Here is a 25,029-nt window from a genome sequence, read left to right on the forward strand (position 1 = left end):
ACAGATCACTTTCCAGCTGCCTCCTCCTTATCATTACAGACAGAACAGGAAGTCTCAGATTAGTTATATAAACAGAGGGTGGTCCAAAAGTAGGTGGACAGTATGCGTAACAGGGTTATGGAGGGGGAAATTTATCAACATGGTATAAAGTGAAACTGGCTCAGTTGCCCCTAGCAACCAATCAGATTATATATATATATATATATATATATATATATATATATATATATATATATATATATACACACACATTTTTTATGTATAAAAAATTCCAGTAAGACTTTGTATGTAATCTGTTATAAAGAGGAGATCAGGATCTATTCCAATAATAATGTGTGGCGATGAAATGAAATGGACACGTAGCACCCCCTTCTGTTCCCCAGTTTATTTGGAGGCATGGCACATGTCATTCACTCAGCAATAAAGTATTAACGTAATCTCGGTTTCATGCACACAATCTGCCTGATTCCTTCTCAGACCAAATCAGAATGTAAAGCTGTAAACATGGTGATGCAGCCCTTGATGTGCAGCGCCCCCTGGTGTCATGCTCCCTTCCCTGCATGCGGCACTGCCGTCCCCATAGACTTCTGTGATGATTGTCAAAGGTTCTTATTCTGGAGGCCGATCCCCTGACACTCGATGATGAAGCTGTCCGTGCCCGGCTCCTCACACTTTGTCACTGTAAATTTGGCCTTTTGTGGGGGAAAAATAAAAAATCAGGAATTTTTTTTGTTGGAGAGTTTTTATGCATGATTTGGTTATTGTAACATTTTACAGGTGGATTTAAAATTTTTTGCGAATCTGGTCTTTGCTTTCAATGTTTAGGTGCAAAGAAAAGGGTCTCAAACTATATCTATTATACACCCAAAATGTATTCTCATTGAACTACACTGAAAACATTGCAAATGTCCCTTCTTCCTCCTGTAACATATATAAAGGTTTCTATCATGTCCCCCTTTCCCTTCTTCCTCCTGTAACATATATAAAGGTTTCTATCATGTCCCCCTTTCCCTTCTTCCTCCTGTAACATATATAAAGGTTTCCATCATGTCCCCCTTTCCCTTCTTCCTCCTGTAACATATATAAAGGTTTCTATCATGTCCCCCTTTCCCTTCTTCCTCCTGTAACATATATAAAGGTTTCCATCATGTCCTCCCTTTCCCTTCTTTCTCCTGTAACATATATAAAGGTTTCCATCATGTCCTCCCTTTCCCTTCTTTCTCCTGTAACATATATAAAGGTTTACATCATGTCCCCCCTTTCCCTTCTTCCTCCTGTAACATATATAAAAGGTTTCCATCATGTCCTCCTTTCCCTTCTTCCCCCTGTAACATACATAAAGGTTTCCATCATGTCCCCCTTTCCCTTCTTCCTCCAGTAACATACATAAAGGTTTCCATCATGTCCTCCCTTTCCCTTCTTCCTCCTGTAACATATATAAAGGTTTCCATCATGCCCCCCCTTTCCCTTCTTCCTCCAGTAACATATATAAAGGTTTCCATCATGTCCAGCCCTTTCCCTTCTTCCTCCTGTAACATATATAAAGGTTTCCATCATGTCCCCCTTTCCCTTCTTCCTCCTGTAACATATATAAAGGTTTACATCATGTCCCCCCTTTCCCTTCTTCCTCCTGTAACATATATAAAGGTTTCCATCATGTCCTCCTTTCCCTTCTTCCCCCTGTAACATACATAAAGGTTTTCCATCATGTCCCCCTTTCCCTTCTTCCTCCAGTAACATATATAAAGGTTTTCATCATGTCCTCCCTTTCCCTTCTTCCTCCAGTAACATAAATAAAGGTTTCTATCATGTCCCCCCTTTCCCTTCTTCCTCCAGTAACATATATAAAGGTTTCCTTCATGTCCCTCCTTTCCCTTCTTCCTCCTGTAACATATATAAAGGTTTCCATCATGTCCCTCCTTTCCCTTCTTCCTCCTGTAACATATATAAAGGTTTCCATCATGTCCCCCTTTCCCTTCTTCCTCCTGTAACATATATAAAGGTTTCCATCATGTCCCCCTTTCCCTTCTTCCTCCTGTAACATATATAAAGGTTTCCATCATGTCCCCCCTTTCCCTTCTTCCTCCTGTAACATAAATAAAGGTTTCCATCATGTCCCCCTTTTCCTTCTTCCTCCTGTAACATATATAAAGGTTTCCATCATGTCCCCCTTTCCCTTCTTCCTCCTGTAACATATATAAAGGTTTCCATCATGTCCCCCCTTTCCCTTCTTCCTCCTGTAACATATATAAAGGTTTCCATCATGTCCCCCTTTCCCTTCTTCCTCCTGTAACATACATAAAGGTTTTCATCATGTCCTCCCTTTCCCTTCTTCCTCCTGTAACATATATAAAGGTTTGTATCATGTCCCCCCTTTCCCTTCTTCCTCCTGTAACATATATACCAATTGTAAGTTGTCATTTGGTTGTTTGGAATGTGTTCACACTATAGGACGTTACCGCTCGCTGATAATTTTCTGTTTTTTTTTTTCTTTTTCAGATACTCCTTGGTAACGTGTACTTCTAAAAAGTCTATTGATCAATTCGTCCCCCTCCCAAATACTATAAAGCAAACCTGTCTGTCCAACAAGGAGACCTGCAGGATAAGCCTCACCTTGGTGAGCAGTTCTACAAAGTGGATGGCTGTCTGTGTGTGCAGGGTCAGGGCTCCGGTCTTGATCCTTGAGACCCCATCTGCCAGGGCCATAAAGATAATCAACTGGGGAGATAAAAAGGACAAAGTATTAAAACACTGAAGGTTCCTATTTGTGAGGGTTAGGGCCCTATTACAAGGAGCCATGATAATCGGGGGAAATCGTGACCATTCAGCTGATTATCGCTCTGTGTAAGGGTCCTATTCCATGTGCCGAGCAACGATGTAAACGAACGCCGATCTGCTAGATCGGCGCTCGTTTACTGGGCCTATTCCACGGCCCCGATGATCGTGAAACAAGGGCTGCAAGGACATCGTTACCGATGTCCTTGCAGCCCTTGTTTCATACATTACCTGTCCGGGCCCAGGTCTTCCGGCCAGTGATTGGCTGAGCGGTCTGTAAGTTCAGACAGCCCCGCTCTGAAGCCGATGCTGCCGCGCGGGACCGGGAGAAGAAGACCTGGGCCCGGACAGGTAATTTATGGTTCTGCTGAAATCGTCGGTCGCCGTCGCGCACCGCTATTCAACCGTAACAATGTGCCGGTGGCGAACGACGATTTTAGGTCTGAACCTAAATGAACAATCAGCCGATGACACGATCATCGGCTGATCGTTCTCTCTATTCCACTGCGCGAAAATCGGTCGAATGGCGCAGATTCGGCCGATTATCGCTCCTGTGGAATAGGCCCCTAAGGGTCCATTTACACAGAATGATTATCTGGCAAATTATCTGCCAAAGATTTAAAGTCAAAGCCAGGAATAGACTATAAACAGAGATCAGGTCATAAAGGAAAGCCTGAGATATTTCCTCTTTTCAAATCCATTCCTGGCTTTGGCTTCAAGTCTTTGGCAGATAATCTTTCTGTGTAAATGGACCCTTAAAGAGACAATGATCAGTCAATAAAACAATCATTGATCGTTGATTTAGGTTTGACCTAAAATCGTTGGGTGCCGACCAATTGCCCAAACACCTGACACCTTACCTCTCCCCGATTGCCTTCTCTCCTGTGCTCTGCAGCTTCCTGGTCTTGGCAGCTGCAGCGTCTGAGCAGCCTGTCAGCTGGGACCAGGAAGCTGCGGAGCACAGGAGAGGGACAGGTAAGGTGTCAGGTGTTTGGGCAAGGGCTGGATGAACATCGCTAACAATGTCCATGCAGCCCTTACTGCCCTATTATCGGGCCGTCTAATAGATCCGGTTTGCTAAAATGATCGGCCTGTGTAATAGGACCCTTAATAGGCTGGGTTCACACTGCGATTTTGCAGTCTGTGTAATGTATACGTTTTATGAAAAAATAGGGATGCAAAAATGGATGCAAATTGGTGGAATCTGTTTGGATCCATTTTTCCACTGACTTCTATTATAATAAAACGGATCAAAATGGATGCATGAACACAAAAACTTGGTTGACCACATTATTGTGCACATTAGAAGTAACCATTTAAAAAAGCATACGTTAAATGGACTGCAAAAATTATTATTATTATTATTATTTATTTATAAAGCACCCTTAGTTCCAGAGCGCTATACAATAGAAAGGCAACAGGCAGGAACAATACAAGATCAGAAAACATTACGTGACGGCAAAAGACAGACTGGTACATGGGGGAAGAGGACCCTGCCCGCGAGGGCTCACAATCTATAGGGGTATAGGGAGAGAAACAGGAGGTAAAGTGCAGCCATTCAAGTGTGATGCAGAGTTATTGTAGGTTGTAGCCTTGTTTGAAGAGATGGGTTTTCAGGTTACTTTTGAAGGACTTGATGGTGGATGAGAGACGGATGTGTCGGGGTAGCGAGTTCCAGAGTATGGGGGAGGCTCGGGCAAAGTCTTGGAGGCGGTTGTGCGAGGTACGAACAAGGGGGGAGCGGAGACGGAGGTCACTGGAGGATCGAAGGTTGCGTGAGGGACGGTAGCGGGATATCGGGTCAGAGATGTACGGAGGGGACAGGTTGTGGATTGCCTTGTATGTCATGGTCAACAGTTTAAAGTGAATACGTTGGGCAATGGGGAGCCAGTGGAGGGATTGGCAGAGGGGAGAGGCTGAGGCAAAGCGAGGGGAAAGGTGGATTAGTCGGGCAGCAGTGTTAGGGCCCCATTCCACCGGACGATTATCGTTTGCATAATCGTTAACGATTAACAATCTCAAACGACCGCTATTGCGAAAGACCTGAAAACGTTCACTCATTTCCATGGAACGATAATCGTTACTTATGATCGTAATTGCGATCGTTTTTTCTTCGCTATTTATTCGCTATTGCGTTCGTATCTATTGCGAACGACCGAACGATGTCTTAGGGCCCTATTCCACCGGACGATTATCGTTTGCATAATCGTTAACGATTAACGATCTCAAACGACCGCTATTGTGAAAGACCTGAAAACGTTCGGTCATTTCCATGGAATGATAATCGTTACTTATGATCGTAATTGCGATCGTTTCTCTTCGCTATTTATTCGCTATTGCGTTCGTATCTATTGCGAACGACCGAACGATGTCTTATTCAATGCGAACGATTTGCGAACGAGCAACGATAAAAATAGGTCCAGGTCTTATAAAGCGATCAACGATTTCTCGTTCGGTCGTTAATCGTTAACTGCATTTCAACCGAACGATTATCGTTCAGATTCGAACGATTTAACGATAATCTGAACGATAATCGTCCGGTGGAATAGGGCCCTTATTCAATGCGAACGATTTGCGAACGAGCAACGATAAAAATAGGTCCAGGTCTTACTCGCTATCTCTCTGATAACTCTCTTCTTGACCCTCTACAGTCCGGCTTCCGACCCCTTCACTCCACCGAAACTGCTCTCACCAAGGTGTCAAACGATTTGCTGAAGGCCAAGTCACAAGGAAACTACTCCTTGCTGATTCTCCTGGATCTCTCAGCAGCATTTGACACTGTGGACCACCAGCTTCTCCTCTCCATGTTCAGCTCTCTTGGTCTTAAGGACTCTGTTCTCTCCTGGTTCTCTTCCTACCTCTCTGACCGCTCCTTCAGTGTATCCTTCTCGGGCTCTACTTCTTCTCCCTTACCTCTCTCTGTTGGGGTTCCCCAGGGATCAGTCCTGGGTCCCCTCCTCTTCTCCCTCTATACAGCCCCCATCGGACAGACCATCAGCAGGTTTGGTTTCCAATACCATCTTTATGCTGATGATACCCAGTTATACACCTCTTCCCACGACATCTCCCCTGCCTTCCTGCAAAATACAAGTGACTGTCTATCTGCTCTCTCTAACACTATGACCTCTCTGTTCCTCAAACTTAATCTCCCTAAAACTGAACTTCTTGTATTTCCTCCCTCTAACAAACCTAAACCCGACATCTCCCTCTCAGTCGGTGGTACTAGCATAACTCCTGTGCATCAGGCTCGATGTCTGGGGGTCATGCTAGACTCTGATCTATCCTTCACTCCCTATATCCAGGCCCTTGCACGCTCCTGTCATCTACATCTCAAAAACATCTCTAGAATCCGTCCATTTCTCACTACTGATACCACTCAGACTCTGACTGTCGCCTTGATCCATTCCCGTCTTGACTACTGTAACTCCCTACTAATCGGTCTTCCTTTCTCTAAGCTCTCCCCTCTCCAGTCTATCCTGAACGCAGCAGCCAGGCTCATCTTCCTCTCCAGCCGCTATACCGAAGTCTCTCCTCTGTGCCAGTCACTGCACTGGTTACCCATTAAATATAGAACACAGTTCAAACTCCTCACCCTCACCCATAAAGCTCTCCACAACTCTGCCCCTCCATACATCTCCTCCCTCATCTCCACCTACCATCCTTCCCGTGCTCTGCGCTCTGCAAATGACCTCACACTAACCTCTTCTTTAATCCGAACTTCTCATTCCCGCCTCCAAGACTTCTCTCGTGCTGCACCAGTTCTCTGGAACTCTTTACCCAAAGACCTCAGACTTATTTCCAACATCCCCAGTTTTAAGCGTGCCCTGAAGACCCATCTCTTCAGGCGTGCTTATAACATTTCGTAATCTCGTCTCCCTTTGCTATCCCTTCTCCATCCTCTCTATAACTTCTTCGGTGCTAGGTACACTGTCCTTGTCATCTGAGCTTAGAAAATGGCTTGTGACTGGCTTGCCCAGCCGCCTATAGGCACTTAGAGAATCCATGTACAATGACTGGAACATTGACAAATAAAGCACTTGTTGCCTCTCGTGTTACTCCCAGTCATCCTAGCCTGTAAGCTCTTGAGAGCAGGTCTCTAATTTGTTGTTGTAATTTATTCATTGTATAATTTAATATATAACCTGTAATGTATTTATATATATTTAAATAAGCGCTGCGGAATCTGTTGGCGCTATACAAATAAATATTATTATTATTATAAAGTGATCAACGATTTCTCGTTTGGTCGTTAATCGTTAACTGCATTTCAACCGAACGATTATCGTTTAGATTCAAACGATTTAGTGATAATCTGAACAATAATCGTCCGGTGTAATAGGGCCCTTAAGGATAGACTGGAGGGGATCAAGGGAGTTAGCTGGAAGGCCAGAGAGGAGGAAGTTACAGTAGTCCAAGCGGGAGATAATGAGAGCATGTACCAATAGTTTGGTGGAGTCAGGGGTGAGGAAAGAGCAGATTCTGGAAATGTTTTTGAGGTGAAGGCGGCAAGAGGTGGTCAGGGCCTGAATATGTCGTTTAAAGGACAGGGCAGAGTCAAAGGTGACCCCAGGGCAGCGGACTTGGGGGACAGGGGACAGAGTACAGCCATTGATAGAGATTGACAGATTAGAAGGCGGGGTGGAGCAAGATGGGGGAAAGATGATAAGTTCTGTTTTGTCCATGTTGAGTTTTAGAAAGCGGGAGGAGAAGAAGGAGGATATGGCCGATAGACACTCTGGAATCCTGGATAGCAAAGAGGTGACATCCGGACCAGAGAGGTAGATCTGAGTGTCATCGGCGTAGAGGTGGTAGCTGAAGCGGTGGGACTCTATGATATGTCCCAGGCCAGAGGTGTAGATGGAGAAGAGAAGAGGCCCAAGTACAGAGCCTTGGAGAACACCAACAGTAAGGGGACAGTGTGAACCCCGGCCTTAAATATAATAACCAATTCAATTCTGTATTGTTCTGGAAGTACTTGTTGTCATTGAGGAGATCTGATTATTTATGCAATGCCTTGTGGGAAAACATATGCAAATTAGCGCCCCTCCAGAAGGAAGAAAACTGTCTCTCTAGTAGTGCCACCTATAGATAAAATACCCTGCAAGTCAACATTTGAATCATTTCAAAGTGGAGGTGCAGACACTGATGTAGGTCATATAATACCCATTTTATACATGGGTTGTCCCTAGCAACCAATCAGATTCCACCTTTCATTTTCTAAGAGACTGTAAGGAATGAAAAGTGAAATCTGATTGGTTGCTAGGGGCGACTGAGACAGTTTCACTTTACACCATGTTTGATAAATCTCCCCCACAGTTTTTGGATATTAGCTTTCTGTGTTCTATGTAAATCAGTCCCACCTCATGTCTGCGCTACTAACACAAGCAGCTTCCCCCAGTGTAATGTCTATTCTAATGGTAACATGTATTATACAGACAGCAGGGGAGGCTGCAGCACTACTGACACAGACAGCTCGCCCCAGTGTAATGTCTATTCTAATAGTAACATGTATTATATAGACATCAGGGGAGGCTGCAGCACTAGTGACACAGACAGCTCGCCCCAGTGTTATGTCTATTCTAATAGTAACATGTATTATGGGGCTCAGTATAAAAATGAACTTTAACAAAGTTTTATTACAAAGTTATGTACTTTTATTAAAGTAAATAAAAAAATAATAAGCTAAAATACCACTTTAAAATCTCCTATGACATGGGCCTTGTGTACAATGTATTCAGCTATCCGGTAAGTAACCTACTTTTCTATGTAATGTTTATGTCATGTACCTGGTCCTGTAAATATTCATCCACGCAGCCGCCATGGCGAAGATTTCGGAGAAGAATTTCTGCAGCTTCTGCACCGACACGATCCGAGGGGACTCCTAAAAAAAAGTTGTGTAAAAGAATCAGGAACTATAGGGAAAATAGTGAATTCAGCCGGATGAGCCTTCTCCCTAAAATAAACTCTAGAATTTTACAGAAAAGGAATTGTGATATGTAGTGATGGAAGATGAAGATGTGTCCATGTGTTGTGATCTGCTGCAGCCTACAGAGGATATAAGATTAGAACAACTACTCATTAATATAAAGAGAATTCACCTTTCCGTCCTAGAGAGGAGCCTGCGAATAAGCAGCCCGTCGACGTCTCTGCAACAATTCTATAAAACAAAAGAGAAGAAGAGGCGGCTTGTATCCGATGCCACATATATTACTATTATCTTACCTCATTTTAGAAACATGTATGTTACTCTGAACTGAGAGTGCACATGTGCAGGTGACTGGCTGGTATAATAATCTGAAATAGTGACCAGCAGGAGGTGCACTATAGTCACTTTAAAGGGGTACTCCGGCATAAAAAAAAATCTTTAAAATCACCTGTTGTCAGAAAGTTATACAGATTTGTAATTTACTTCTATTAAAAAATCTCAAGTCTGCCAGTACTTATCAGCTGCTGTATGTCCTGCATACAACAGTGTATTCTTTCCAGTCTGACACAGTGCTCTCTGCTGCCACCTCTGTCCACATTAGGAACTGTCCAGAGAAGCAGCAAATCCCCATTGAAAACATCTCCTGCTCTGGACAGTTCCTGACATGGACATAGGTGGCAGCAGAGAGCACTGGAAAGAACACACCACTTCCTGCAAGACATACAGCAGCTGATAAGTACTGGAAGAGTTCAGTTTTTAAATAGAAGTTTAAGTTTTCTCCAGAGTATCCCTTTAATACTTGGCTCAGAGACATTGAGACTGCTGTAGCACAGGACATTTACCTTTCCATATTCCTATATAAGACTTATCTGCACCCAGGAGAAACTTACATGATCCCACTGCCGTTTCCTACAGCTTTGTCTCCAGGTTCTTGGACACCTTGGATATTCACATAGAGATCTCTGAGCTCCCTCCGTATACAGCGCACTGCGGCTGAGATCATGTCCTTCACCATCTAAAAGAAAGAGGATTATATAAGATTATATATTCTGATAAAACAAACATATTATAATGTACAATGACGTGCCGCCACAGCCATAGATACACTGCACAGATTGGAGGGCTCCCTACCTGCTAACACACCTGACCAGAGCCGGGTCACACCTAGACGCGCCCATACGCTATGTTCCCACTACGTAAGTTCTGTGGAAATCATGGCCGTTGTTTTAAGGCCGTGATTTCCACGGAACTTACCTAGTGCTGCAGGCTGAAGGGATCCCGGCCAGGGTGTATACACATGGTATACACTCTGGCCGGGATCCCTAGCAGCACCGTAGAAAACTGATATGTCGGCCGCAGAAAACCCTGTCAGTGCACACTATGAAGCGAGCGGCTCTGGCTTCATAGTGTGCTGTGGGGAGTTCTGATGCAGGCGAGCACGGATGCACCCTCATCAGAACTCTGCGGCCCTAAAGATCATCCGGCCGGGATGCCCTATTTAAGAGACCGGCCGTTCCGTGACCAGGCCGGGTCACGGAACAGCCGGTCTCGTACTGTGTATGAACATGGCCTTACCTTGTATGGAAGGACTCCGGCCACAAACGCCCGTCCATAGATCTTTACAACGGATCCTCGATCTGTCAGGTTTATTGGCGTTAAGTATTTGACAGGGGAAACACGGACTAAGATTTCTCCTCCGCCACGAGGGTAGTAGCCCCTGAGAGAAGAGAAGACAGAAATTAATGTAACCTCTATAGTTACCGCAGGAGATTTACTAACCCCCATGTATATGGTTATGCTGCCATTTACACTATTGTAATACTTTGGGCCATACTCCCCAACATTCATTTACTTTACGTAAAGGGAGAACTCGAACACTAGAACATTCCATTTTCTACAGTGCTTTACTACTGTGCTTCTCCGAAAATAAGACCTGGCTGGATTGTGCAGGCTTATTGGAGTAGGCCTGAAATATAAGCCCTGCTCCCAATAATAATCCCTAGTTACAGTCAGCTGACCAGATCCCTGACACTGGGTGCTGAGCATCAGCCAATCAGGAGGGGTAAGAAGATGGGGACATTGTATATGGGAGGAGGGAGGGTATGTGGGCAACTACAGAGAGAGAGAGAAAGAGAGAGAGAGAGAGAGAGAGAGAGAGGTAAGTATACAGTATGGGGGAACAACTACACAAGGGGGAAGGAGGTATATTGTATGGAGACTACCTACAGAGAAGGGATGTATACAGTATGGGGGAAGAAGTACAGAGGGGGGATGTATACAGTATGGGGGAAGAAGTACAGAGAAGGGAGGTATACAGTATGGGGACTAACTGCAGAGGGGGATGTATACAGTATGGGGACTACCTGCAGAGGGGGGGGGGGGGTATACAGTATGGAGACTACCTGCAGACGGGGGGGGGGGGGGGGGGGGGGGGGTATACAGTATGCGGGGTACCTGCAGAGGGGGGTGTATACAGTATGGGGACTACCTGCAGAGGGGGGTGTATACAGTATGGGGACTGCCTGCAGAGGGGGGTGTATACAGTATGGGGACTGCCTGCAGAGGGGGGATGTATACAGTATGGAGACTACCTGCAGAGGGGGGGATGTATACAGTATGGAGACTACCTGCAGAGGGGGGGGGGGGTATACAGTATCGGAACTACCTGCAGAGGGGGGGCGGGAGGTATACAGTATGGGGACTACCTGCAGAGGGGGATGTATACAGTATGGGGACTATCTGCAGAGGGGGATGTATACAGTATGGGGACTACCTGCAGAGGGGGGGGGTATACAGTATGGAGACTACCTGCAGAGGGGCGGAGGGTATACAGTATGGGGACTACCTGCAGAGTGGGGATGTATACAGTATGGGGACTACCTGCAGAGGGGGCGCGGGAGGTATACAGTATGGGGACTACCTGCAGAGGGGGATGTATACAGTATGGGGACTATCTGCAGAGGGGGATGTATACAGTATGGGGACTACCTGCAGAGGGGGGGGTATACAGTATGGAGACTACCTGCAGAGGGGGCGCGGGAGGTATACAGTATGGGGACTACCTGCAGAGTGGGGTGTATACAGTATGGGGACTACCTGCAGAGGGGGGTGTATACAGTATGGGGACTACCTGCAGAGGGGGGGGCGGGAGGTATACAGTATAGGGACTACCTGCAAGGGGGGGGGGGGTGTACACAGTATGGGGACTACCTGCAGAGGGGGGGTATACAGTATGGAGACTACCTGCAGAGTGGGGATGTATACAGTATGGGGACTACCTGCAGAGGGGGGAGGTATACAGTATGGGGGCTACCTGCAGAGGGGGGGGGGGGCGGGAGGTATACAGTATAGGGACTACCTGCAGAGGGGGGTGTATACAGTATGGGGACTACCTGTAGAGGGGGATGTATACAGTATGGGGACTACCTACAGAGTGGGGATGTATACAGTATGGGGACTACCTGCAGAGGGGGGATGTATACAGTATGGGGACTACCTGCAGAGGGGGGATGTATACAGTATGGGGACTGCCTGCAGAGGGGGGATGTATACAGTATGGGGACTACCTGTAGAGGGGGATGTATACAGTATGGGGACTACCTACAGAGTGGGGATGTATACAGTATGGGGACTACCTGCAGAGGGGGGATGTATACATTATGGGGACTACCTGCAGAGGGGGGAGGTATACAGTATGGGGACTACCTGCAGAGAGGATGTATACAGTATGGGGACTATCTGCAGAGGGGGGGTATACAGTATGAGGACTACCTGCAGAGAGGATGTATACAGTATGGGGACTATCTGCAGAGGGGGGGGGTATACAGTATGAGGACTACCTGCAGAGAGGATGTATACAGTATGGGGGCTACCTGCAGAGGGGGGATGTATACAGTATGGGGACTACCTGCAGAGGGGATGTATACAGTATGGGGACTACCTGCGGGTGGGGGGGGGGGGGGGGTATACAGTATGGGGACTACCTGCAGAGGGGGGTGTATACAGTATGGGGACTACCTGCAGAGGGGGATGTATACAGTATGGGGACTACCTGCAGAGGGGGGTGTATACAGTATGGGGACTACCTGCAGAGGGGGGGGATGTATACAGTATGGAGACTACCTACAGAGGGGGGATGTATATAGTATGGGGACTACCTGCAGAGGGGGGGATGTATACAGTATGGAGACTACCTGCAGAGGGGGGTGTATACAGTATGGGGACTACCTGCAGAGGGGGGATGTATACAGTATGGAGACTACCTGCAGAGGGGGGGTGTATACAGTATGGGGACTACCTGCAGAGGGGGGGTGTATACAGTATGGAGACTACCTGCAGAGGGGGGATATATACAGTATGGGGAGTACCTGCAGAGGGGGGAGGGTGTATACAGTATGGGGACTACCTGCAGAGGAGGATGTATACAGTATGGAGACTACCTGCAGAGGGGGGTGTATACAGTATGGAGACCACCTGCAGAGGGGGGGTGTATACAGTATGGAGACTACCTGCAGAGGGGGGTGTATACAGTATGGGGACTACCTGCAGAGGAGGGATGTATACAGTATGGGGACTACCTGCAGAGGGGGATGTATACAGTATGGGGACCACCTGCAGAGGGGGGTGTATACAGTATGGAGACTACCTGCAGGGGGGGGGGTGTATACAGTATGGAGACTACCTGCAGAGGGGGGATATATACAGTATGGGGAGTACCTGCAGAGGGGGGAGGGTGTATACAGTATGGGGACTACCTGCAGAGGGGGATGTATACAGTATGGGGACTACCTGCAGAGGGGGATGTATACAGTATGGGGACTACCTGCAGAGGGGGATGTATACAGTATGGGGACTACCTGCAGAGGGGGATGTATACAGTATGGGGACTACCTGCAGAGGGGGATGTATACAGTATGGGGACTACCTGCAGAGGGGGAGGTATACAGTATGGGGGAACAACTACAGAGAGAAGAAGTATACAGTATGGGGACTACCTGCAGAGGGGGAGGTATACAGTATGGGGGAACAACTACAGAGAGAAGAAGTATACAGTATGGGGACTACCTGCAGAGGGGGGAGGTATACAGTATGGGGGAACAACTACAGAGAGGGGGTGTATACAGTATGGGGACTACCTGCAGAGGGGGGAGGTATACAGTATGGGGGAACAACTACAGAGAGGGGGTGTATACAGTATGGGGACTACCTGCAGAGGGGGGTGTATACAGTATGGGGGAACAACTACAGGGGAAATTACAGTATGGGAGCCTAATAACAGTAGGACATACAGTATGGTGGCTATCTACCGTATACAGGGAGGCTACAGTGTAGGGGGATACTGCGTTTCTACCCCGAAGATAAGCCCTAGCCTTTTTTTCAGAGACCCTGTCTTATTTTCTGAGAAACACGATATAAGGACACAAGTCAGATAGGAGAGGAATAGCATGCCATGCTGGAACGGAATAGGTTAGGACAATGGATGGCTGCCATGTTTATTTGGGGGGGGGGGCACTGAGAGGCTGGCAGTGTTATGGGGGCACTCTGTAGCTGTCACTTCTATGGGGAGTAACTACTACGCTGTATAAGTTCTATTTTATGCAATCTAGGAATACCTATGTCTATGTTACACCTATTGCAGACTATAAGTCTCTATGCTGAATACATGGGTCATGCTCCTCTGCTTCAGTTTAGCATTTAGCATAACACCGAGCATCAATGCATCCAGATCACGTCCCTTCTAAAATATTTATGGCACAGTCAGGGGTTTGGTCCCCTGGAGAGGCGACAAGGCCGGCTCCATCTTCTGTAATGGATAGTTGTTTCTGTGACCCCAGTAACTACAATGGAGATCGCTGTATGTGCAGCTGTTGCTACTGCTCTGGAGGACCAATAAGGGAACAGGGAACCCCCCAGGGTGTCACATCTGGGGGCTCCAAACTATCAGACATTTATTGCATATACTGGTTATATATCCCTTTATATGCAGTCTGATAATGTGCCGATTTTGCACTCCTGATCTACATCAATAATTCATAGATTTCAGCTATAACAAATGTATAGATTCTTCTAACCTGCTGATTGTTTCCATTTAAAGGGGTTTGTCCAGAATTATAAAAACATGGCTTCTTTTTTCTTCTTCCTAAAAACAGCGCCAAATCTGTCTACAGGATGTGTCTGGTATTGCAGCTCCGCTCCATTTAAGTGAATAGGGCTGAGCTGCAATACCACACGAGGACAGGGGTGGAGCTGTTTCTGGGAGAAGGCAGCCATGTTTTTCTAATCTTTTGTCTTTTATAAAACCTCTCTCACCTTCTCCTGATGTCACAATCTAACTTAAAGGAGAAATGTTCAGCAATCGGCTTAAAAACCTGTGGAGAAAAAAAAATTGGCATCAATGACAGATGTAAAAATTTGGGGAAGACCACCAGGTACCATGGGGGCCCAGCTATGCCCTGTCTATGAAGCAGTAGTGTAGCTTTAGGTTCTGACTATTACTCTTCGAGGCTCAGGTTTTGCATACGTGTCAGGAATATCTATACACTGAAATCCCAGCCCTATTTATACCCCGGGTTATACAGCCGCACATGTTGTACACGTTCCCAGAATTCAAAACTTTTCAGCAATCTACAGTATAGAATGGGGCGTCCCATGTTTCAGCAGATTAAAAGGGGTACACCTGCAAAAAAACTTTTTTTTTTTTAATTAACAGATAGTTATACAGATTTGTACGTTACTTCTATTTAAAAATCTCCAGTCTTTCGGTACTTATCAGCTGCTGTATGTCCTGCAGGAAGTGGTGTCTTTTCTCCAGTCTGACACAGTGCTCTCTGCTGCCACCTCTGTCCATGTCAGGAACTATCCAGAGCAGCAGCAAATTCCTATCGAAAACCTCTCCTGCTCTGGACAGTTCCTGACATGGACAGAGGTGGCAGCAGGGAGCACCGTGTCAGACTGGAGAGAATACAACACTTCCTGCAGGACAGGCAGCAGCTGATAAGTACTGGAAGACTGGAGATTTTTTGAATAGAACTAATTTACAAATCTGTACAACACAAGTTGATTTGAAAAAATAAAAAAAACACTAGAGTTCCCCTTTAAGCAAATGCTCTGCCACTACAATTCAACTGTATAGGACTAGGAGAGCCAAGCGATGTCCCCCCTGTGCCAGTCACTACACTGGCTCCCTATTAAACACAGGATACAATACAAAGTCCTCCTGCTCACCCACAAGGCTCTCCACAGTGCTGCACCTCCATACATCTCCTCCCTCATCTCTGTCTACCGCCCTACCCGTGCCTTACGCCCCTCTAACCACTTAAGACTAACATCCACCTTAATCGGCACCTCTCACTTCCGTCTCCAGGACTTCACCCGAGCTGCACCAGTTCTATGGAATGCATTACCCAAGACTGTCAGACTCACCTCCAATACCCAAAGCTTCAAACGTGCCCTCAAAACTCATCTGTTCAAGCAGGCTTACCAGGTTCCCTAATTTTCACTGCTACCCTCAAACCCAAACCCCCCCCCCCCCATACACACACACACACTCACCTCCACCACACACACACACCTCCACCACATACACACACACCAAGCATTTAAGCACTTAGACCTGTGCATGCAGACATTGGCTGGTGACAGGTTCCCCCCCCCCTTACCTGCACTGCCTTATTTATAATGATGGCCGGACCATAAGAACAATGAAGCACTTTGCCCCTCTGCCATTTTGTCTCAAACCCCCTCCTAGTAGTATGTAAGCTCATGCATGCGAGCAGGGACCTCACTCCTCATGTATGGATAATTATATGTATATCTCTGTAATGTCTATTTTTTGTCTATGTATGTACCCCCAGAATTGTAAAGTGCTGCGGAATCTGTTGGCGCTATATAAATAAAAATTATTATTATTATTATCAGCCCCATAGGCTTTCAATGGAGCATCAGAGCCCATGCTCGACCACTGTTCCATCCACTAGGGATGGACGTGAGTGACATGTTTGGGTCATGTATACACCCAGACTTTCCCAGCACATATGCTGAGTGTGCACAATAGCTGTGGTGTGAACACAGCCGTACAGTTATAGTTGGCTAGCCCCCCAAAAATTTACATATGCACATAGGGGGAGATTTATCAAACATGGTGTAAAGTGAAACTGGCTCAGTTGCCCCTAGCAACCAATCAGATTCCACCTTTCATTTTCCAAAGAGTCTGTGAGGAATAAAAGGTGGAATCTGATTGGTTGCTAGGGGCAACTGAGCCAGTTTCACTTTACACCATGTTTGATAAATCTCCCCCATAGTGAACCCTTAAAAAAAAAACAACAACAACAACAACAACAAAAAATAAAACAGGGCCTATCTCCATTTCTATGACATAGGGTAGAGGTGTGACATAAGAACGGGACGTAGGTTCCGGACCCTATTAGTGGAATGACTAGTTACGGTGCAGGAGCCGGGCTGGAGATGTGAGATGCATACACACCATGGTGGTATAGTCGATCTGCGGCGCCATCTCTGCATTTGTACCCCCTTTAAAGATCAATTCAGAAGGTGATTCAGCAAAGAGGACGCAGGGAAGGGAGACCTGGAGTAGTAAGCACACGCTCCTACAAAGACAGGAGGGGAAGACGAGTGAAGCGGATAAGGGATTGTCTCATCACAAGGATAGAATACTAATGTGCTCACGCCATTACCAAAGATTAAAGTGGACATGATTTGTTAAAGAAATCAACAGGGGTTGTGATCGCAAACAGTTCTGCAATATACAAAAAAATAAAAAATGTTTAAATCAGCATTATACATATGGCCACTAGGTGTCTCCCTTCCTGTCATACTCTACTCCATGCTCTCTCCCTGCTGATAGTTGGTCTTTTCTGTGTTAAAAAAAGACACCAAACACAGGAAGTCGCTGTCCTCTGTGCGGTCACACAAGGAAAGACACCTGTCCATCATGCAGGCTGTATATGACCTGAAAGCAATTAATTTAGACTAAGGGCCCTGAACGATTATCGTTCAGATTATCGTTTAATCGTTCGAATCTAAACGATAATCGTTCGCTTGAAATGCAACGACCGAACGAGAAATCGTTGATCACTTTATAAGACCTGGACCTATTTTTATCGTTGCTCGTTCGCAAATCCTTTGCATTGAATAAGACATCGTTCGCAATAGATACAAACACAATAGCGAATAAATAGCGAAGAAAAAAACAATCGCAATTACGATCATAAGTAACGATTATCGTTCCATGGAAATGAGTGAACGTTTTCAGGTCTTTCGCAATAGCGGTCGTTTAAGATCGTTAATCGTTACCGATTATGCGAACGATAATCGTCTGGTGGAATAGGGCCCTAAGGGTCCATTTACACGGAAAGATTATCTGACAGATTATCTGCCAAAGATTTGAAGCCAAAGCCAGGAAAGTATTTGAAAAGAGGAGAAATCACAGGCTTTCCTTTATGACCTGATCTCTGTTTATAGTCTGTTCCTGCTTTTGGCTTCAAATCTTTGGCAGATAATCTTTCTGTGTAAAAGGAGCCTCATTATATTATTACCTATTACTAATTATATTATCAGCTCTGCAGCTTACCAGGAGACAATTCTCTGTGTTATGTAACAATACGGCCAGTATAATGTCACTGTGTGGTTACAGAGGTTTTGGTGATGTGTAACAGGAGAGCTGACCGTACAATCCAAGCACCCTGCTACTAAATGTGGACACAAAGCAGTTGTAGACATGCGCAGCGAATGCGCTCAGGAATGACTGTCAATCAATGGCAAGTAGTCAAATATCTACAGGGAGGGAGGGAGACACCTAGTGGTCATATCTATAATGCTGATTTAAACATAGTAAACAAAAATAGTGAGTACAGTATATTGCAGAACTGCTTGCCATCATAATTCCTGCTGATTTATTTAAAAAACAGCCTCTTTAAAAAAAATAAATAAAGCTATCAATCTTACTAACCCGGCGGTCTTTGTATCGGCGGTCAGGTGACCCCCTTTTATTCTTCCAGGGCTAAAGTCTATTTCTGTCGACCCAACTGCGGCATTTTCCAATTGTCCGGCGCACAAATCCCGAACAGTCTCCAGTCCTGATAAATGCTGAGGCCTGCGAAGAAACGGACAACAGACAAAGATGGAAGCAGATGCAGGCCGTGCCCCTCAAATTTAAAGGGGTATTCCCCTCTCAATCAATATAGATAAATATCTAGGACTCATCAAGTTAAATAGTTGCAAATAGGATCATTCATATCCTCCTTATGTCTGATGGTTACTTGTATCTCTGTCTGGTTCTGCCCCCAGAAGTGTGAAGTGTTGCAGAATATGTTGGCGATATATTAAATGTATTATTTATCTATATATTTATTATACTTTTAATAGATATTATTAATAATCGTTTGGAAATAAAGTAAAATACATGTGACAATACAATACAGTGCAATCTTATAGGGAAGAACGTATTAAAGGGGTACTCCGGCAAAATCTTGTTCATTCAAATCAACTGGTGTCAGAAAGTTATACAGATTTGTAATTAACTTCTATTTAAAAATCTCTAGTTTACCAGTACTTATCAGCTGCTGTATGTCCTGCACGAAGTGGTAAGTTTTCTCCAGTCTGGAGAGCAGGAGAGGTTTTCTTTGGAGATTTGCTGCTGCTCTGGACAGCTCCTGACATGGACAGAGGTGACAGCAGAGAGCACTGTGTCAGACTGGGGAGAATACACCACTTCCTGCAGGACATACAGCAGCTGATGAGTACTGGAAGACTGGGGATTTTAACCTCTTAGGGTCGCATGACGTACCCGTACTATGGCGTTCATAGTACAGTATAGATCATGTCATGATGTCCTGATTTGTGCAAAATTGTCATAAAAAAACTGTGATTCTTTGCAAATCATGGCAGAAGTGTAGCCAGGAGACAGTACACCACTGAAAGTATAAGTCTTTTTGGGCGCCCGAAACGCCCCTATTATGATCCACTACTGGTTTTACCCCAGGGCGAATGGCGTAAAAACACAATCCCCCCAAATAAACGAAATGCTTTTTTTTTGTTCAATTTCACCACACTTTGAATTTTTTTCTGGTTTCGCAGTGTACTTTATGTGTTTCTAGGTGTAAAAATGCAAGTGCTATGGCCTTTTAAACACAAGAAGGAAAAACCGAAAACGCAAAAACGAAAACAAGGGTTAAAACAGTAGTAAATTACAAATCTATATAATTTCTATGGAGGTGTGGAGGGGCCTAAATGTGACAGCCATGAAAAAGAAATCACATTCATAGTCTGTGTTAATAAAGTATTACACAACATAAAATACACATCGGATGCTCCACCTTAGGCCCGGAGTGCTTCTTCCCGCTCGAATCTTCGTCACTCGGATTCTTTTACCCAGCAGACAGCTGAGCGCAGTGCAGATACGCAGGATCTGACCTCCCTATAACAAGATGGACGCCAGGAGATAAATATACATGTCACATAGTCCATACCTGTACTCCACGTGCCGCTTGTCGCCAGATCTCAGCATGCTGAGTGTTGTAGTTTTGCAAGTGAGTAGTGAGATCAGGAGTCCTAAAGGAATGATCATCCTGTCTATCGGGAGATATATGACCTAAGTCACTGTTAGGGTCCTATTACACTGAGCGATTTTTAACGATTAACGACTAACGATAAACGATTGCAAACAGGATTGTTTATCGTTAACCTGAAATCGTTCACTATATTACACAGAAAGATAATTGTTAGTTACGATCGTTACTATGATCGTTATTGCGATCGTTACTATGAGCGTTTATTCCGTCTGATCCCAGAAAAACAATGGACAAAGTGCAATTACACTGAACGATTAGTGAAAAAATGCGGAACTTGAGCGAACAAACGAGGAATTACAACGAACGATTAATGATAATTTTAGGTTCAGATCGAAATCAACGATCAACGACATACGAGCGATTTTTCGATTGTTGCAAATTTAAACGATTTAACAATTTTTTGCACGATAATCGTTCCGTGTAATGGGGCCCTTACACATTATACCCAATCCTCCTTTTTGTGAACTTTTTATTTTATGCTTTTTTTTGTTTTATTCAGTTTCTGATTTTTAAAGTGTAATAAATGCTGTACTGTGTGACCAAGGCCTAAGGGCCGCTGCAGGGGTGAATGCTGAAGTGAGGAGAATGATGCTGCCCGTACACATCGCAGACATATGCCTCCATGGATAGGAAGACAGATGTCAGTCATAGAGAGGAGGATGGGAAAATGGAGGGGAGGATGCGCCTAACAAACAACCGTGGCCTAGACATAATGGTGTACACCAAGGAGAAGGTGTAGATACTTACCTTCTCTCTGGCGTACACCTGCCATATCCCCCGCTCACCCGATGTGCGGGAAGGGAGGTGCGACAAGACGGGGAGGAGGCATGGCCCGCTCACAGGCGTAAATCATGGCAGAAAGCTAGATTAGTGAATCCAGTGAGGTAATTTGGGGCAGGGCCTAATTTAAGACCGGCGTATAAGTACGCTGGTCTTTATAAAAAATGTCCCCCGTTGTGTACATCAGGGATAGGAAACTATTGCAAAACTACAATTCCCATCATGTCTGGACAACAAAAATCAAAGCTTTGGCTGTCCAGGCATGATGGGACATGTAGTTCTACAACAGCTGGAGGGTGCAGGTTCCCCATCCCCGGTGTACACGCTCTGGTCACAAACTGGCACCGGGCTGTATGATCCAATGGATGGGATCTCCGTCATGTATTGTCAACCAAGTCTGCTATCGGACATGAGGCGCTCCCTCACCCCCTCCATAATGCTGCCATCAACGTCCACTGGTCCGCCCTCTTCCGCCATGGTCCTGGGATAAGTCACCGATTCTTCAGAAGAGAAACCTGCAGAGATTGGATAAGAAATACTGTAAGGGCCAAAGCGACAAAGCGATATGAACCAACGCTTATCGTTAATCTGTACACATTGAAACATAATCGCTTAAATCCAAATAATATAACGTTTTTTCAGACAATAATTGCCCCGGGTAATAAGGCCCTAAAATCTCCGGAAGACCACCCCTAATCTAGACCGAGCGAGAGGCTTTCTGTTCCACTCTACATTATGCATACAGGCCATGACCGTTCCATTCAAACCAACGCTTCTTAGTGTATATCTGCCTCTGTAGTGAAGGAAAGTGCTCACTGTTACCTAGGAGACAAGATGGCTGCCAAAGGAAGGTCTTAAAAAGTTTGTCTGATGATCTTTTTTTTTTATTTCTAGAAATGCAACAGAAACTGGAGAGTGACAAGAGGCTGAGACTGGACACCACCGTAATGGCGGCCGAGTACAGGTTAAAGGGGAACTCCAGGCTGGGGTGATTTTTGGCAGAGTACTCCGGCTCGCACTGAGTTCGAGGCTATTCTGCACAGGCGCAGTACAGCCTGAATGGGAGCGGCTGTACTGAGCATGCGCGGCGGCTTAAGAACATAGGCGCGTCGACGTTGTGCACGGCGCGCTCCCGAGTGACGTCGGAGCTACTGGGTGATTTGAATCACGCCCAGAGGGGCGTGATTACCGCCGAAGAACGCCCAGGGGACCCGGACTGACTGTGACTACCATTTAGCCGAACACCGCCCAGGTGACTACCTGATGTAATTTGGATACCAGGCGCCAGTTTTATAAAGTTACTTTATGGATTACACGGGGGAGGCAGGGAGTATATAGAAACATGTATGGAAAGTGTGCTGTGGGCTCTAACAGCACATTTAAAAAGCTATATATGCGTTTTTGAGGTGATTGGTTCCCTTTAAAGCTATGTTCACACAGTGATATTTAACGGCTGTTATTTGATACTGAAAACCACAGCCGTTATTGTGAGTATCAAATAACAGCGGTTTTTTAACATACTTTGGCCCATTTGGGTGGGGTTATTTTTAAAAGGTCTATTGAATTTAATTGAAAGGACGGCGGAAAAAAATCTATGCGTAAAATAACGTAAAATAATGGCCGCTGCAAACATCTGCCAGTATTTTATACATCGTGTGAACCAATGGCCGTTGTTTTCATAGACTTCAATAGAAATCACTGAAGAATGAAAACAACAGCCCATATTTTAAATTCAAACAGCGTCCGTTATTTTACAGTGTGTGAACATGGGCTTATTGTTTATTCAGTCCGGCCTGAGCACTTGTAGGGGTATCGGTGACTCTGGCAGGGTCATGTGACCAGATACCGCGGTGTCATGGTGTGAGGGCAACCCAAGAGAAAACCCATTTCAGGTTTCAGGTCGCATGTCAACCTAATGATATGTAGTGGTGTGTAACTTGTGATTACACCTAGCTCACAGGGCATGATGGGAGTTGTAGTTTTGCAACCACTACAGGATCAAAGGTTGTCTATCTCTGATCTAGAATTTACAGCATTACAAAACATAGCTTCTATCTCTAAAAAACAGCGCCACTCTAGTCCTCAGTTCATGTGTGGTACTGCAACTCAGTTTCATTTAAAATAATGGAGTGAAGTTACAATATGGCGCACACAACCAGAGGGCAGGTGGCTGCACTGTACTATGCTTCTTTATTCCTGGAGAGCCCCTTTAATACTCAGCTATAGTCATACAGTCAGAGCTGTCAGGGCATGCTGGGAGTTGTAGTTACACAATACCTAGAGGATCACTGACATATAGAAACATTAGTACTTATACACACTCATACAAGGGCATGCTGGGAGTTGTAGTTGCACAATACCTAGCGCATAACTGACAAGGGCATGCTGGGAGTTAGTGGATCACTGACATATATTACTTGTACTATCTACAGACTCATACAGGGGCATGCTGGGAGTTGTAGTTACACAATAGCCGGTGTACAACTGACATATAGCATTAGTACTATATACAGGCTCATACAAGGACATGCTGGGAGTTGTAGTTACACAATACCTAGTGGATGAATAACAAATAGAAACCTTAGTACTATACACACACACACACACACACACACACACATACATACAAGGGCATGCTGGGAGTTGTAGTAGCACAGCTTGAAATATATGAAAACCAGTGCTCCTAGAAATTATAGTGCAGGGCATGCTGGGAGTTGTAGTTACACAATAGCTAGTGGATGAATAACATATAGTACTAGTACTATATACAGACTCATACAAGGGCATGCTGGGAGTTGTAGTTACACAATAGCTAGTGGATGAATAACATATAGTACTAGTACTATATACAGACTCATACAAGGGCATGCTGGGAGTTGTAGTTACACAATTGCTAGTGGATGACTGACCTATATTACCAGTATACTATATACAGACTCATACAAGACATGCTGGGAGTTGTAGTTACACAATAGCTAATGGGTGAGACATATATTACTAGTATACTATATACAGACTCATACAAGGACATGCTGGGAGTTGTAGTTACACAATAGCTAGTGGATGAATAACATATATTACTAGTATACTATATACACACTCATACAATGACATGCTGGGAGTTGTAGTTACACAATAGCTAATGGATGACTGACATATAGTACTAGTACTATATACAGACTATATACAAGGACATGCTGGGAGTTGTAGTAAAACAATAGCTAGTGGGTGAGACATATATTACTAGTACTATATACAGACTCATACAAGGGCATGCTGGGAGTTGTAGTTACACAATAGCTAGTGGATGAATAACATATATTACTAGTATACTATATACAGACTCATACAAGACATGCTGGGAGTTGTAGTTACACAATAGCTAGTGGATGAATAACATATATTACTAGTATACTATATACAGACTCATACAAGGGCATGCTGGGAGTTGTAGTTACACAATAGCTAGTGGGTGAGACATATATTACTAGTATACTATATACAGACTCATACAAGGGCATGCTGGGAGTTGTAGTTGCACAACTTGCAATATATGAGAACCAGTGCTCCTAGGAATTATAGAGCAGGGCATGCTGGGAGTTGTAGTTTCAGTACAGCCACAGCTTGCAGACCACAACTACCTAGAAACCTCACTACTCAGACGTTCATAGGAATCATACAGCCCGGGCATGCTGGGAGTTGTAGTCACACAATAGCTGACACCTACCAGCCCCGCAGACCCTCAGCACAGCCGGCTCCTGACAGGCCCCGCCCCTTCCTGTCAGCCATTTAACCCTCTCATTCCTGGACAGATACAATGCACACCCTGTATATTACCTGAAACTCATGGGAATTCAATCTAAATCACGACACTTGGAGAATACCATACGGTAAGTAGGTACAAGCTGAGATACCCGCAGTGTATCCCACCTGCACATAGGCAACGATTAAATCTGAAAG

At 45.0% G+C, this 25,029-nt stretch overlaps 1 protein-coding gene and 1 long non-coding RNA gene across 4 annotated transcripts in view; one reads left to right on the forward strand and one right to left on the reverse strand.

Annotated features, from left to right (window-relative positions):
• The window catches only part of LOC138789037 (uncharacterized), a 37,963-nt gene extending 35,082 nt beyond the window's left edge, over positions 1-2,881 (forward strand). Inside the window, exon 4 of the long non-coding RNA XR_011362690.1 lies at positions 2,500-2,881. This is a non-coding gene — a long non-coding RNA (uncharacterized lncRNA). The remainder of the gene's footprint in view (positions 1-2,499) is intronic.
• Positions 371-24,962, reverse strand: RTCA (RNA 3'-terminal phosphate cyclase). Of its 3 annotated transcripts, none has more exons than XM_069967554.1 (12): positions 24,907-24,962; positions 21,496-21,584; positions 20,035-20,135; positions 18,669-18,812; positions 17,184-17,307; positions 15,011-15,069; positions 10,277-10,418; positions 9,592-9,716; positions 8,874-8,932; positions 8,562-8,656; positions 2,614-2,718; positions 371-692 (listed from the first exon to the last, which is right to left on the reverse strand). In XM_069967554.1, the coding sequence occupies exons 2-12, from the start codon at positions 21,544-21,546 to the stop codon at positions 600-602; spliced, it is 1,098 nt and encodes a 365-aa protein (XP_069823655.1). In that variant the 5' UTR covers positions 21,547-21,584; positions 24,907-24,962; the 3' UTR covers positions 371-599. The 3 variants fall into 3 exon arrangements, with proteins under 3 accessions (XP_069823655.1, XP_069823653.1, XP_069823652.1); XM_069967552.1 differs by lacking the exon at positions 24,907-24,962 and adding an exon at positions 24,797-24,845; XM_069967551.1 differs by lacking the exon at positions 24,907-24,962 and adding an exon at positions 21,813-21,873.
• Positions 24,963-25,029: the final 67 nt, after the last annotated feature.

This window comes from Dendropsophus ebraccatus, chromosome 4 (genome assembly GCF_027789765.1).
Source record: "Dendropsophus ebraccatus isolate aDenEbr1 chromosome 4, aDenEbr1.pat, whole genome shotgun sequence".
NCBI classification, from domain to species: Eukaryota; Metazoa; Chordata; class Amphibia; order Anura; family Hylidae; genus Dendropsophus; species Dendropsophus ebraccatus.

Coding starts and splice junctions, on each gene's coding strand:
- RTCA (XM_069967551.1), bottom strand. Junction 20,136..21,495: donor ATGGCAGCATTATGGAGGGG/GTGAGGGAGCGC, acceptor ATCTTGTTATAG/GGAGGTCAGATCCTGCGTAT. Junction 10,419..15,010: donor GATTGTGACATCAGGAGAAG/GTGAGAGAGGTT, acceptor CTCTTCTCTCAG/GGGCTACTACCCTCGTGGCG.